This window comes from Dermochelys coriacea, chromosome 1 (genome assembly GCF_009764565.3).
Source record: "Dermochelys coriacea isolate rDerCor1 chromosome 1, rDerCor1.pri.v4, whole genome shotgun sequence".
Taxonomy (NCBI): Eukaryota; Metazoa; Chordata; order Testudines; family Dermochelyidae; genus Dermochelys; species Dermochelys coriacea.
The window spans coordinates 157,682,010-157,698,581 of NC_050068.2; the positions used below are offsets into that span (position 1 = coordinate 157,682,010).

Genomic DNA, 16,572 nt, shown 5'->3' on the forward strand with positions numbered 1-16,572 from the left:
GGTGACATCTGAAGATCAGAACTATAGCATTATAGTCCTTGTGATTAAGATTTTCAAAGCTGACTAGGCAATTTAGCTGTAACACACCCACTGAAATTAATAGAAGTGATGCAGATAAATCCCCATGTCATCTTTGAAAAAATCTTTTTTCCTTAATATTTGGAAGAAAACATGCACAATGTTTTATGTCAAAAATGCTTAAGACAGATTCATATAAGTGTAAAAGGTCTCCAAGACACCATATCTGCTCCAGACCAGTAGCTGAATTAATTGACATAGCAGAGATGTATTGACACATGTTTACCCACACACAAATTAATAGAGGTTAAGGACTGGAAGACCAGCCAAGGTTTGTAACAGAATTGTATTGCATATTAGAAGTATATATATTTTCAAAACAAAATGCAGCATCCGGTTGATTTTTTTTCTATGATTAAAGGCTGTTCATTTTCTTTTGCAGATTAATTACTATATGTAAGAAATATCCAATTTCACCAGGGACCATCAGTATAATCTGCACATTTTTCACGAGTAATAAAACCCCATAAAAGCAGAAAGACATTTGGATCGAGACAAAAATCTCCTCTCATCTCCATTGTAACATTTTTATTTTAATGCTGTCACACAAAACCTACTTCAAGCAACATTCAGGGTCTGCCAGAAACTAACCCAAACCAATATATTTAGAATAATTTCCAGCCTTCTCTCTCTCTCTCATCTCTTGTGTCTTGTGTGACTAGCCCAGCTGAAGTCAAGGGAACAATAGGCCTGATCCAAAGTCCATTTAATTCAATAGGAGATTTTTCAGTGACTTCAGTAGGCTTTAGATCATGCCTTATTTGCATTAATAATCTTTTAAGAAGTAAAGTTGGGATCTGGCCTATTGTCCCAGCTCTAGATTTTGCAGGGATTTCCTAACGGTAGGTAATTTAACAGATGACAGGCCGGATCCTGCATGCTTTGCACACTTAAAACTCCCACTGACTTCAGTAGGATTTTGAGTATGCCAGGAATGCAGTACTGGGCACTTGCATTGTCCTGCAACACCCTCGGCACTATTAAATGGGGGATGGACCAAGCATTTGACAGAGCTCTGACTTTATGGCTTGTGTCAGTTTAAGTTAGAGGGTTAATCTAACCTTTTTGTGGGTGTATATGTTTCCTTTTATTAAGTGTAGGTTTTGAAAAAATTCCCACTTTATCTTAAAAGGTGCATTTATAAACTGTTTACAAAAGGGTTAATAAAGGCTTCTTAGATACCGTAATAAGTGGTTAATCAATTGTTTTGGTATCAAGAAAAGAAATAGGTTGCTTAGAGCCATCTCTATCACCTTCTAGTAAAGCCATTTGTAAGTTTTTTGGGGGAAGGATGAGGATGTCTGCCCATGATCTGTGGTTGAAAGGCTTTTTTCAGATTTTTTTTTTTTAATTTGTAGTCTTCATCTGATGTACATTGTTACCTGCCCTTCATTAGAGAAGGCTGGTGGAGTTAATTGATTTGTAATTATGCTGTGCCGCTAAGTGGTTATTGCAAGTTTAATTATTGCCAGGACAGCTTTGAATCTATGGTTTCAATGTCACATTAAAGACATAATAAAATACTGATGTGTCTAGGACCAACTATAAGACACTACTCATGTCTATAACGTCTATTATAATCATTAACCCTTTATTAACTATTTATAAATGTATTCCTAGTATGAAGTGTGACTAAAAAAATCTCTCTCTCATGGACCCATACCAGAGTTGCAGAGTAATCATAAAACCTTTGTTGTCCTTGAAAATATTTTTATGAACTCATAATTACATATCCAGCAAAGTAATGACTTTGGAGGAAATACAACTGTATCACATAAAAAGTTTATCTGCTTTTTAAAGTGAGGATTTCTGATCTAATAGAGCATGATAGTTCTGGAAATCCATTACAATCTACCTGCCTTTGAAAAAACAAGTTGGCACATAGGACTTGTACTGCATTGCACAGGAAAAATACTTCTGAAAGTGTTTTGAAAAAGCAGTTACTGTACATGAAGCTACTTTTTGGAAGTTCAATGTCCGTGCCATTTTAATTAACAAATTTCAGAGCAACAAAAACAAAGAACACATATCATAGACTAACTACCTGCTAAGTCTTTCATTCTTCAAAAAAGCTTTTGCACAGCAAAAATCAGTCTCCCTCTCCCACCCAAAAACATTAAGAACTAGTAAACCATTTTTTCTGCATTTGTGTAAACAAAACAAAAAGGCCAAAAAATTGTCCCAGACAAAAATCTTGGGTAACTAGTTCGACATGATATTTTCCAGCTACGTTACAGATTCCTGAAAATATGACTGATGTTGAACTAAATAATGCTAATATAATTAAAGCAATGTGAATACTTTAAGTTTAAAGACAAGGCATGCTTTTTCCATTCAGAGAAACTGTTCATGTAAAAATCCATCATTCATGAAGCATGTTCTGATTTTTAATTTTTCTTTGCTTTGATAGATCAGTTGCTTCACAATATCCCTTAAAAGACAACTATCCAAGAAAAGCTAAATTTACAGTGTTCACATTTTAAAGATTGTCAGTTTTATAGAACCAATGTTGCTAAAACAGTGGAAGATTGATGGATCATTTCTGTTACTATCTGAAAACATGGGAATCTACTAACATTAGGTAAATATTTTGACAGTAGACTACAAAGTTAGTAAGTTTGTAAAGGCGCGCGCTCTCACACAGTCAAAAAAAAAAAAGAAGAAAGTGATTATTCAGTAGATCCTACAGAACTACAGAGCAGAACAACATTTGTATTTCCACGTTGCACAGGTAACCAAATGACATAGTTAGGGTGACCTTTTAACAGCATACTTGCGCCATCTTTCATTCTACCTCATGCTGGATGATTAAGTAAAATTATTTAATAATGTGAAAAATAAAATTCTTGAAAGAGTTTAGCAAGCCTAGAAAATCAGATTTGGGTTTGGCAAAGCCAACCTAGCTATTCAATCTACAATGAAACAACAACAAAGTACAGTCAAGTCCTAAATGTTTCTAAGAGTACTCTTTAGCAATACATTTAACAATTCAGAAGTAATACCTGTTTAGGTTTTAGTTTGTTCATTTGAATACTACAGTTAAACTTGCATTCTCATTGATTTTTCTTGGCTAGCTTTGCTTTTTGGAGGAGATGATTACAGTCTGAATACATTCCATTTACTATGGCAGAGGGGAGAATGGTTTAGAAACAGAAATGTTTCACTACGTAGAACTTCAAGCATTTAATATCTTAGATTTTCAGGAGGGAATGAAGGTTACTTATATTTCCAACACACTTTCCAAATTATATTTTGCCTAGTCAACTTTAAACCCAGCTGAAATTTTCATTAATGTTTTGTCTGAATGATCATCAAAAATAAAAGAAGACCAAAAATACAACAATAAAGTACTTATAAATCACACAATTATGGCTGGAGGGGTGACTTTCACCTTGCATAGACTGAATAATTATTCATTAATTGCTCCCAAGCAGGTTTGGTACCAAAAATTGAATCATTAGTAACTTAAATTAACTTAATTACAATCAAGAACATCTCTTTTAATTTTGCATAATTTCCATGATTTCTTTTTAAATGTTGCAGTTTTAGTTATTAGATATCAGTCCTTGAAAAATTTGGGCCTCATAGTTTGTTAAACAGTACCTCTGATTACTAAAACTGAAGTAATTTTACAAATATAGTTTACTTTTCACTATACTGTTTACTTTTTGCAGTTCTCGAGACTGACATTAAAAATGGATTACTCCATTTTCTTTTGTCACTAGTAACTTTCCAATCAATTTCACTTTCCAGGTACTTATGCATTAGCTAAATGCTGCAAACACCAGCGAGAAAGCTTACTTATTCTATTGAATACAAATATATATACTTCCACTAGAACTAAAGAAAAAAATCCAAGGAAACACTTAATTGGTGTAATGATTTGTACAAGCTTGCTTTCGTAAAATCAAAAGGGGCATCATCAACTTGAAATCTAGTTATTTTCAACTGAGTTAAAAGTTTTAGGTACTACACCTGCCTGAGTCCCTCTGCCTATATATTTTAAAAATCACATTTTCCTATTTTCTGAGGACTCAATTCTGCCAGCCTTACTCGTATTGAGCAGTACATGATTCTACTCACGTATGTAAGTATTTGCAGCACCGTGGCTTCAACTGCTACTAAACATGAACACAGTTGGCTGAATCTAGTCCTACAAATATTTTTCCTCTCACCTTCTGTTGTATGAAAAACATACACAATACAATAGGAAAAAATGGCTCTTCCACAGAAACACTGAAAACAAAGTACTGGAAGAAGCAAACAGTAAACGAACTGAAAAGAGAAAAAGTATATTTGCTTTCAATCTCTGTCAATTATAGTCATCTTAGGTGTTGCTTGTAACAATAGCAGGCAAAATGTTTTCAGACAGGAGTTTGATTTTTAAAGTTGACTGTGTCCTTTTAATTTTGGGGTCAAACTGGACTTGTCAGTATGCCTTACATCAATTACATTATACCAGTTTTCATAATTAAATCTTTCATTATACACTCTTAGTATTTTCTTTAAACTGCTCAGTACATAGGGAAAGGGTATTAGAGGCAAAAACAGAGACGTTGGATTAAAACAAATACTTTAAAAAATTTAATAATTCTAATCATAATACCACCTCATTACTGCAGTCGAGTCAACAGGCCCAATTCATCACAGGCATAAGTGGGTGCTATAGTAGCGAAGTCAGCTGCTTATGCTAGTGGCAAGTGTAGCCCAATGCCAGTAAAACAAGGGGTTTTTTTAATGGTAACCTCTGAAAAATAAATTTCCCCCTATGAACATGTAACAATTTTTTAGCATCTCCTGTCAAGGTCTCTGTTCATGCTGCCTATAAATTGCTCAGTAAGGCAGACTTTAAAGCCCCAATTCAACAAAGCACCTAAGCATGTGTTTAATTTCAAGTATATGGTTTAACCCCACTGAAGTCAATGGGATCTAAGCACATGCTTGGATATTTTGTGGAACAGGAATGGCTTTAAGTAGGTGCTTACAGTTAAGCACCTAACTAAGTGCTTTGCTCAATCAGTGCTTAAGATTTGAAGGTAGCACTCTCCTTTTCACACTGTCCTGCTACAAGACTTCTTGAGTCTTCTGTTATTTGCACTTAACAATGGGGAAAGACCAACTTTTTCAGCATGATGTGTCAATAACAGGTGTTCAGAAACAACAATACACAACTCAAGATCTGCAGGTAAATGGAAATTAACCATTATCACAGATAAATCTATTTTCATCACTAGTTCTGAGTTTGTTAAAAGATACACAAGGATTTTTTACAAACCTGTTGTAAATTCTGGTAGTGATGTTTGTATTTGAAAAGATTCTTTATATAATCCATGAATTATATTTTTTGTATGTGGAAAAAAATTTCAAAAATTCAACAACATAACCTAGGTGGAAAAACTAGCCAGTCAGTTTTTCATATTTAAAAATCAGACTGAAAAAACATGAACTATTAAATGTCTCTGTTGATTACTAGAAATTTTGTGGATAATTGTACTTACTTACCTGAATACTTATTTAGCAAATATCTTCAGATACAAGTTTAGATACAGAGTTAAATGTAATTTGAGCATTAGTTTAAAGATATATAAATCAAAGTTTGACAATATCAAAATCCCATCAAACCGTGGGCCCTTCTTATGCTATTATCAAATATACTATACCACTATGGGATAGCAGAGAACCATGGAACACTAGCATTAGGCATGTTTATTAAATTTGGTCAAATTTTCAGAATCTTCCAAATAGGAATACTAAACATTTATTTTCCCCTTCTGGAAATTTTTTTCTCATGCTCAATACAGTTGTCATTCCAATTCCTACTGAATTTATAAAAATATTTTTTTTATCCAATAATCCCGCCAAGGTAAAAATAGGAGTTTTTATAGCAAATGATAAACAAGCTCACTGACTATGAGAGAAATTAAACTTATTTAAACTGTCATACATTCACTACTGAATCACACATCTCTATTTTCTTTGTGTGCGCGTGCGTGCGTGTTGTTGCCCACCTCAGACTGGCAGCTTTTTAAGGTGCAGAAGCATCTTTCAAACGTGTGTAACTTAATGATCAAGTGACACATGCTTTGAATTTACATCGTTAGCCAACCAAGAGTTGTGTTAAACAATAGGTCTAATTGAAACGGCATAATTCTTTAGAAATTGTAGCACTTTCAATATAATGAGAGAAAAAAAGGGATATTTATGTGGATCATTATGTTACTAGATGCAATTTTTTGAAATGAAAAAACCCAAAAACCTAACCCCTCTTCAAAATTCAAAAAACACATTTGAAAGAAGTTGCTGCACCTGCAAAGACACTCTTTAAGCTTACTATGAAATACAAAAAAGTGCACCCTTCTATATCTACATATAAAACATATTAGAAATAAAACTTGTGTAAAATGTTTGCTGTGCAAACTATAAAAACAGTCAGTCAGTCCATTCATTTTCCTAAATATTTTGTCACACTCTTGCTTCCTACTGCAAAGAATCGCTGTTATCCAAAACAAGCCCACTGATGTTTGTTGTTGAGAGGTCTGCTCCATCATCTTCACCACTATCCACAGATTCATCCTCACTTTGTCCTGCCATCATAACTTGCTGAACAGCCAAAGTAGCACCATCAGATGACAGAGACTGGAGACTGTCTACATTCATGTTGACTGGAGCTGTAATTGTTACAACAGCTCCTGCAGAGATGAAAACGTGTAAACTGAATTAGTAAACAATTAGTAAACTGAAAACAATGATCAAATCAGAATTTAGATTTAACATTACACAAGAAAATTTGTTTTTTTGTTTTTTTTTTTAAAATAGGATACCTTGGAAATTACGTACAACAACTAAGTTATTTAGGTTGCAAAGTCAAGCACTCAAAAGTTAGGAAATGTCAGAATTGAGATTGCAAGACTCTGTTTGGTCCCTCTGTGTGCATGCATGAATCAGTCTTTAATTACATGATCACAAACTAAATATTTCCCACTGTACCCCTACCTCATTCAGTGCACAGGCTGGAAGGTGCTCAGGGAGTGAATCAGGGTTACTTAAATGGATGACACTTTTGCCTTATGTAGCTCCAATTGATGTCAACAATTAATTGAAGTGTTGTTGTAGCCATGTTGTTCCCAGGATATTAGAGAGTCCAATAAAAGATATTACCTCACCCACCCTGTCAACAGTTACTGGCAGCTCTCCTATTGACTTCAGTGAGAGTCACATCAGGCCCTGGATGCAGACACTGCAAGGTGAGTAGGGACCTGAGGCAGGGGAGTGCAGGAAGGGAAAGGCTGGTCCTGTGATTAAGGCAGTTGGATGCCATCCAGGGGGGATAACGGGGTCTATTCCTGCCTCTGCCACAAAAGTTCCTACATGATACTAGCCAAGTCATTTAAACCAAAAGTTCAACAGGTGGTTACTAATTATATATTCCTCATTTTCTTGGTGCCCAAATGTGAGACTCTTGGGGTCTGATTTGCAGCACTGAGCACACAACACTACAAGAGAATTCAATGGGAGCTGTAGTACCTTGGGCAGTAAGGCAGTGTGGTCTGCAGGAATGAGAACAGCGTGGAGAGTCAGGAGGCCCCATGTAACAAGTCTGGCTCTTCCACTCTGGGGAAAATAATACATGATCATGTAACTAAAAACTGTATCATAATACATATGCAACCAGGGCGAAGAATTAAGATTGCGTGGGCAACTTTAATTCTGACATTTCCTAACTGCTGAGTGTTTGACTTTGAGAAACCTAAACAACATTCTTGAAACACATTTTTTCTATATATTATATAGCTAATTACTTGGATTTTTTGCTAAAATTCTGAGAGAGAAATTTCTGTTAATTTTTTCCAGACTATCAACACAGTGATTTAGCTACATCAGGAAATGCCCCAAAACATAATAACAAAAGCCACTTTATTTCTATGTAATAAAGACATTTAAATAAGGAATTCATTTTACTATACATGTTCCAGCCAATTTTCCTTACCATCTGACATTGTAAGTTCATTAGATTGCTGCTGAGCAACTCCTGATGCAATGGAATCAGGCCAGAACCTCTGAACTGGTCTGTTTTGAGCTGTTTTTTTCTTTGTTTTTGGAGTTTCAGAACAGCTAGAATCCAGCATTGGCTGAAGAATTCGTCTTCTAGCATTGATAAACCTAAACATGACCAACAAAAACACCACACAGCTTATGACCAAAAAATTGTGAATGCATGCACATGCATGCACACACAGAGATGGTCTCAACCAATGTTTTATGCAAAAAATAAAAATTAAATAGAAATTCATATTAAAAATGAAAACTATTTCTCAGCTCCTTGATTTCATACTCCATGTTAGGGATGCACAAGAACCACTGAACCACAACACCTGTGCCTGGAGCACTGAAGTCCTTTGATATTGCAAATCTAACTAAGGAAGCAGCTCTCTACTTCTCCCTGGCTGGCAGGCCCTCTTTCCTCCCTCCCCTACTGCCAACTGGTACAGTTCTTCTTCTAGCCACGTGCATTCCAAAGTCCACCCACACAATATAAGCTGTGAATCATTGCAGCATGGCCCAGATAATCGATACTTCTCTAATTAGGGTCCCCCCAGACATGGCTCCTACTTGCGTCATTTGCTCAGGTTTCCTGCTCACCTGGCTCTTCCCTGTTTATCTCTGGTTTGTTCCTAGCTCCTGCCCGACATCCTTTGATGGTCCCACTAGATCTCTCATGCCTGGCTCTTGCTCCAGTCAATCCACTCTCTTGTCAACAGTCTCTGCCAAACAGATTCTCCACCTTCTTCCTAATTCCCTGTAACTCTGTTCTCCTCCTATTTACTTCAGGCCCCTCCAATTGCTGCACAAGAACCATCCTTCCCTTTCTTTCTGCTCCTGAACATAAATTCAAAAGCCTGACAAGCCATCAGTAATTAATTTCACTGTAGTTAGATAAGGAAGGATTTTCTTATGGCAAAGCACAGGACTTTGAATGAGGAGACCTCTATCTATGCCAGATATGAAAAGACTTCTGTTCTGTTGGACTGGTCATTAAAGCTCTCTAAGCCTCAATTCCTTTATCAGCAAAATAGGCATAATACTACTTCCATATCTCGAAGGGTGTTAGGAGGTGAAAATCCTTAGTGCCTGTAGAGTGTTTTGAGGTCCTTAGGTGTTTAAGTTTGCAGAGTACTGTATATGGAAGACCACTCTGTTTCCAGGCAAGTTTAGTGTAAAACTGTAGATTTAACTCTAGATGTTCATGATTTTTTCAGTTTAAGTTAAACTCCTAATTTTATTTCTATGTATTGTATACATGTGGATGGCACTCACATACACAGAGTGTACTTCCATACCTACACTCCAATAATGGACATTAAACCAAAGTTTTGGATCTTACCAATTGTTAACCTGAAGTAGTGTAAGATTTGTCTGGGCTGCAATCTGCTTTTTCTCATCTTCTGTTGGATATGGATGCTAAGGACAAAAAAACCCAAAAACAAAACAAAAAAAAAACTTTATATGTAAATTTTGCTATTTTCTTTCCTTAAAAGAAAATGAAACTTTCTTCATTAAATTGATTAAAAATTGCTAGAATAAAAAAACCTGTTTCATCAACAAAATAAATTTTAAAACAAACTTACTGATACAGTCACTTAAAAAGTAAAACTTTACTAAACAAAAACTGATTTTACCCTTATAAAGTGTATATGCCACCATTTAATTGCCCATGTCAAATTCAGGGAAAAAAATGCTTCTCACAGCTGCCAGAGTCCTTGTTAGACAGTGTGATCCTTCACCAGCACAGCATGTGGTAAGATTTGATTAGTTACACTGTCTGACAGCTATGTCACATGAGAGTGCTGATGAGCCTTTTGTGGTTAAATAACACTCTCCCTTTCCCCCGAATTGAACATGACAAGGAAACTGTATGTAACATAAGAATACACGTGTGATTTTCATGTATAATTTATCTGTTGTAACATCAGTTAGCTAAAACAGAAATTTGTTAGTCTCTAAGGTGCCACGGGTACTCCTTTTCTTTTTGCAAATACAGACTAACACGGCTGCTACTCTGAAACCTAAAACAGAAGATACTCCATTAAATTATAGTGCTCTATTTATTACAAATAGAGACCTATCTTCCCCTTCCAGCGCAAGTATGTGCGCGCTGGGAGGACATTGTAGAACAACACAGAGCCGATGGCACACAGCAATTGTTGGAAAGTTTGGTGAAAATTCAATTCCCCATCCACATATAATTTATACATAATTGCTCCTGAGTGAGCCATGCTCTGGATGAGTACCTGGCACTAAATCCTGAGCACACTGAAATAAAGAACAACAATGTCTAGAAAATTTAATAAGATCTTGCAGTTCAAATATTAAATATATTCGAAAATTAGGGTCTTATCCAATTCAGATTAGAGTCAATGGAAAACTTTAACGGACTTCAGTGAAAGCTGGATTGGGCCCTTAATGTATAAAAAGTAAGGCCAAAAATTTTTATCTTCCTCAGGAAGCAAATCCAAATAGACCACACAGAAAGTCTTCTCTGAATACTTACGACTGCTGATCATGTTTAATCCTTACCCCTATATGCTGAAAGAGCCAAGATCTCATCACATTAGTAGCGTGCTTTGGAAGAACCCCTCTCTTATTTTTTGACGAGCCATCATCTTGATGCAAGATACTTAGATCTTGGTTTAACTGTAACTGAAGCTGCACAAATAATTTAAGAAAAATGTAGAAAGTTATACAGTTACTTTAATGAATAAAGATATTGCACAAAAATTGTTTTTATCATCATGTGAAAAAATGAATATATTTACAGAAGCAACGAAATAAGTTAGCTCTATAATCTGTGTCAAAAAAGGGAACTTTATTTACCTGCAATGGTAGTGATGGAAGTTCTCTTGCCGTATTATCCTAAAGAGATCCATACTCTGGGTTACATATTATCAGGTTTCTGATGTTTTAGCATTTTCTAGAACCTCCTTCAAGAATTGCTGTAGTTGCCAGAAGGCTGTATTCACTGCATCACAGCTACCAAGTGCCCATTTATTTTCACTTACAATAAAATTCATTCCAGTGCAGGGGGCAAGGCATAATATCCTCCTTATCCTGTAAACACCATATTGAGAATCTGATTCTCTACTGACTTGCAATTTGTGTATCCATTTACACATGGTGCACAGAGTGTAACACGCTATGCTTATTTGGTAGTGTTTCACACTCACTTTACACAGATGTGACTACACAAGATGCAAGGCTGTGAAGAATCAGGTCCTAGGGGCTTAACATGGAGCTTAAATAGTGTAAGACACCTTGTGCGGTTCTTCTGCACTGAGGTGAATTTAACTCTAAGGCCCTTACTTCCCCAGCCTAAACAAATACACCAAAACTCTCAAAGCACAATAGGTCTGTGCATGTGCCTCAATCCATATCATCATCTAAGACAACAATAATGACCGGTATAAAAACCATCTCTCGCTACTTAACGTTCCCCTGGCCTCCAGCCTCCGGAAACTACAAAGCTGAACTGGTGAGAGGCGTACACACCAGCTCCTTAAAGGAAGCCATATAACAGATACAAAGAATACATGTATGACAACTAACTTTGTAAAATGAACAGCTATCACCAGCTCCACTTTTAAGAGAAAAATCGGCTAAACTCTGTCCTTGAAGTAGGTATGCAGTTTCTTGGGAACTGCATGTATGCATGTTCAAGTTGAGTTTGGCCTAATGAATTTAGATTATTGCAACAAGTTCAAAAGAGCATGAGAACAGAGTAAAATAAATGACAAAGTTTAACTGATTGTAGTGGAAATTCAGCAGCTCCTTTACAAAGTATATAACTGTATGCAAAGCCACTCTACAGGGAGAATCTATTACTTAAATTTACATGCTTAAAATACCAATTAATGAGGTTTTTCTCATATATCTCTAGCTATATGTGTGCATACATTTTTTAAAACTACACTAAAGCAAAATTAAATTTTAAAAAGTTTAACTGCACAAAAAACAGCAGATTCTGAATTAGAGTTTCCACACAAATTCTAACTCTACCCAGTCAGTAATCAATGCTGCATGCACTTGATTTATATTTATGCTGTACCTTTTCTACAGCTTCAGAGGCACATATTTAATGTTTTGTTTTACCAACTCTGATCCAGAGGCTATATTTGTTTTACAAGACCATGAGGCTGTATTATATTCTCCATGTCCCCTCAGCTACAGAGCATAACCAAGTGGCATCAGCTGTTTTAGAAAGGGCTGACTGGCTTCACATGTAAATGTTCTTGGTCTCCCAAACCTGGCAGGCCACTGCATGATTAAAAGGAGCACAGCATACAGACTTGAAACAAGACAGTCCTCTCAGTCAGCTGGAATCCTCTGAAACTGAAGTCAGCAGGATTTGAAAAGTCTGCACTTGGGAATAGAGATCATGAAACAGATTTCAAAGCCTGGTGGCCAGGTCTCCTCCCCACAACCCCCAAGACATCTGAAAAAAAAAAAAAAAGAAGTTGTACTGTATTGTATGATCATTTAATGGAAGACCCTAATGTAATGCCTACAAGGAGAAGAGTTCAGGCTACTATAGGATCCTTAACACTGAGTAGCTTAATTGTTGTATTATTAAAATTTAGACCTTAATGATTTTTAACATAGATGTATGAAACCTTCACGAGGTATCTATCTTTCCCTCTTTTGTCTCCTTTTTTCACTCTCAATTGATGTATCTAGATGTTCCCACATTGAAAAAATCTGCATCTACGAACATTTGGAGAGATGCTCTTCAGTGTTTATCCAAACCTAGCAGGAAACAGCATAGAGCTCACATATGATATATCATTTCAAACAGCTGTGTTACAACTTTATTATTTCTAAACCAAGTTTCTTCAAACAAGACAGAACACTGGTTCATCACCAAGCACTGTGTATATGCTGAGTGTGAATCTATTTTAAAAAGGATGTTCTTGAGCTAAGTGTAAAGTATCATATGAAAAAAATTTCTTTGAGCCCCCAAACACATTCAGAATTGACAACAAACACAGCCAATTTTTTTAAATTCACAGCAATCGGCTTCTCTGCAGAGGCTCACCATTGTATTTTTCAGCTCCCACAAGATAATTTCTTCCCCACTCCCTCAGAAAGTTATGGAACACTAGAAATAGGAATTTAGGAAGTTCTATTTCATGCCCAAGGGTTACAGTGGAATACAGAGTCACAGTCAACCCACAGATGGACTTGGGAGTTCCAACTGAAGTCGAAGGAAGCTATGGACATATTTGTGCATAAATTGAGGTTATTTCCCACTTTTCCCATTCGAAGTGGCAACAGTTTTCCCTCCCAACAATCCAGTTTACGTGACCAATTTTACAGGTCAGGGGTATGGATGCAATTCTTATTAACTCAGAGGTATATGTATCTGAGAGCAGAATTTGGCCATGTATGTGCTATTACAAAGGATAAGTGAATTTTAAATGTACTCTTTCATGAAAGAAAATCAGTAATTGTTAATGGGCTTTATATTGTGCAGATGAATCTTCCTGTTCAAATGTTTAACAAATTAATCCACTGTACGGTCTTCTTATTCCTGGATGATCTGATTTACCACTTTCTGATACATGGACCATTATCTTGATGTTCTGATTTGAGACTGTCAACCTGTTATCATATATTTTCCCTTCCTGTAATGCAGATTTCATTGGACTGTCCTATTCTAAACTGTAAAGGGCTTCCCAGCAAAAGAAGGCTGACCTTTCTCTTTCTTGAGTTTGATGTAATGCACACTATTTGGCTGTCACCCATTTAATTCAACACAGTATTCTGAAAGTTTGTGTAGTGAGAAACACCTCTTAACAAGTGTAAAATCTGAAATATATAAAAATAAAGTTTTAAATTGCAAGAAGTCTGCCAGCACCAGTAAAATGACACTGACACCAGCAGTATGGCATCATAACATACTCGTATAAATCCATCCTGCCATAATCCTAGTTCAGTTACAAAGAGTTTAAAAATGCTTAATGTTTACTCGGTAAAATATTTTTCTTCTATACAAAATACTTCTCTGCTATCACCAAGAAGAAAGAAATTGATAGTTGATGTCATGATGCTCTGTCCTGTCAAGGGAGATTTTTGCAAATCTTTGAGATCCTATGCCATATTACAAATGTGGGGATCTTTGCAACAATGCTTAACTTTTTTTTCCTGGAATTAAGGTAAAATCTACATTAATTAATGTTTATTTGTGTAATGCTCAGTCTGGCACTTTAATCATACTGAATATATTACTACTAATTAAAAAAAATAGGTATTTTACTCCAAGAAACTATTCCATGAAGACCATGAAACAAACCTGTGAATTCTGGATCCTAATTGTCCCAGGTGACAGTGCTTGTGTCACTACTTGACCTTGTGGAGTGACCACAGTGACTGGCTGATACACTGTACCCCCTTTAAAAACAAAATACAAAATTATGATTATAAAGTAAATAAAAAGTGAATATTTGAAAAACATGCATTTCAACACTAAGATCACTATTGATTTAGTTGGGGATTGGTCTTGCTTTGAGCAAGGGGTTGGACTAGATGACCTCCTGAGGGACCTTCCAACCCTGATATTTTATGATTCAATTAAGTGAACATCTTGGTGGGAGTTACTTTACTAAGGGACAAATAATCATTCTATTTAATTTTAATATCATTATTGCTGACAAATAGAAATGCATTTTTAGATAACTGATATTAACTATATTTTATTACAACTTCTTTAACACATTAAGATGCACTCTTTGATATTAAAGTTTCATTTATAGAAAACTGCAAAAAGTTTGACTCCATTTCCATCCATTTTAGATATGCCAGATCAGATGCCCATAGTGACAAGACATTTCAAGTGTATTTCATCTTCACTGCCAGCCCAACACAATGGTGAAGTTTGGAGTTGTCAGGATTTCACTGTCTTCCAGATCCTGTTACCAATCTTCATAATGCAATGAAAGACTTGCTTGACCCAGTGTTCTGGCAGGTCCAGGCAGCGTGGTAAGGGGGCAGGGAATGGTGGGGGGGGTGTTGGATAGAGGGCAGGGGAGTTGGGGGAGGCAGGGGTATGGATAAGGATCGGGGTGGTTAGAGGGTGGGGAACAGGGGGATTGGATGGGGCAGGGGTCCCGGGGGGCAAGTCAGGAATGAGGTGGGGGGTTGGAAGGGGTGACAGGGGGCCGTCAGGGGAGAGGGGGTGGTGGATGGGGCAGGAGTCCCGGGGCGGGCCGTCAGGGGAGAGGGGGGCTGGATGGGGCAGGGGTCCCGGGGGGCAAGTCAGGAATGAGGTGGGGGGTTGGAAGGGGTGACAGGGGGCCGTCAGGGGAGAGGGGGGTTGGATGGGGCAGGAGTCCCGGGGCGGGCCGTCAGGGGAGAGAAGCGGTGGGGTCAGATAGGAGGCAGAGGCCGGGCCACGTGTGGCTGTTTGGGGAGAGTCAGCCTCCCCTAACCAGCCCTCCATACAATTTTGGAAACCCGATGTGGCCCTCAGGCCAAAAAAAGTTTGCCCGCCCCTGCTTTAAAGCACAGCATTTTAATAATACATATTTTTTGCCTAAAAATATTTTGAAAAACAGTAGAAAACATGTTCTTTTCAATAATAGATCAAATTTTTCCATTTATAAAAGGACATTGCACAGAAATACATCACCCTCCCCCACCCCACATACACATAACCCTTTAGATATATTTCTGTGCAATGTCCTTTTTTTGGTTGTATATACAAAAGTATATACCAGTGCTCCTCAACCAGGGTTCCAGGGCCCCCTGGAGGGCCGTGAGCAGGTTTCAGGGTGTCCCCAAGCAGGGCCAGCGTTAGACTCACTGAGGCCTGGGGCAGAAAGTCAAAGCCCCACTGCATGGGGCTGAAGCCTGGGGCCCTGAGCCCTGCCACCCAGGGCTGAAGCAAAAGCCTGAGCAACTTAGCTTCACAGGGCCCCTGCCCCAAGGCAATTGCTCTGCTTGCTACTCCCTAAAACTAGCCCTGGCTTTCATATGCAGAAAAACAGTAGTTTTGTCACAGGTGGGCCATGGAGTTTTTAATAGCATGGGGGTGGGGTTGGGGGGTCAGAAACAAAAAGGTTGAGAACCCCTGGTATATACTATACTTAATTTACACAAAACATATAAAACCAGTATTCAAAAGAACTACTGGGACACTTGTTTGTATAACATTTGGAAAGTTACTATTATAGGAGGTTTTAATAAGAAAATATTCCTATCTTTGTACATTTCTTAACAACTGTGAAAGAAAGCAAAATAAATAGCAATATGTCAGTTTTTCTTTTCTGTGTCATACCTGCTACTGTTGCCATAGTTACATTTCCCTGCTGCAATGCTGATGCAGGCACCATAATCCCTTGGGGACTGAGTGTGCCTGCAATGGCACTTTGAATTTGCTAGAAAAATAAAATAATTAATTTTAAAAACTAAGTATGCTCATGTAATTTGTAGTTACAACAAAGC

General features: G+C 37.1%; 1 protein-coding gene across 44 annotated transcripts in view; it reads right to left on the bottom strand.

The window, feature by feature from the left end:
• Positions 1–345: 345 nt before the first annotated feature.
• The window catches only part of PKNOX1 (PBX/knotted 1 homeobox 1), a 68,911-nt gene continuing 52,684 nt past the window's right edge, over positions 346–16,572 (bottom strand). For 16 of the 44 annotated variants that reach the window (XM_043506757.1, XM_043506699.1, XM_043506719.1 and 13 more), the window contains 9 exons: positions 16,406–16,505; positions 14,423–14,520; positions 11,680–11,802; positions 10,951–10,989; positions 10,654–10,782; positions 9,461–9,537; positions 8,066–8,238; positions 7,603–7,689; positions 346–6,767 (listed from right to left, as the gene is read on the bottom strand). In XM_043506757.1, coding sequence (XP_043362692.1) covers positions 6,556–6,767; positions 7,603–7,689; positions 8,066–8,238; positions 9,461–9,537; positions 10,654–10,782; positions 10,951–10,989; positions 11,680–11,802; positions 14,423–14,520; positions 16,406–16,505 — 1,038 coding nt within the window. In that variant the 3' untranslated portion in view covers positions 346–6,555. The remainder of the gene's footprint in view (positions 6,768–7,602; positions 7,690–8,065; positions 8,239–9,460; positions 9,538–10,653; positions 10,783–10,950; positions 10,990–11,679; positions 11,803–14,422; positions 14,521–16,405; positions 16,506–16,572) is intronic. The other 28 variants (XM_043506818.1, XM_038387571.2, XM_043506815.1 and 25 more) reach the window with 5 other exon arrangements.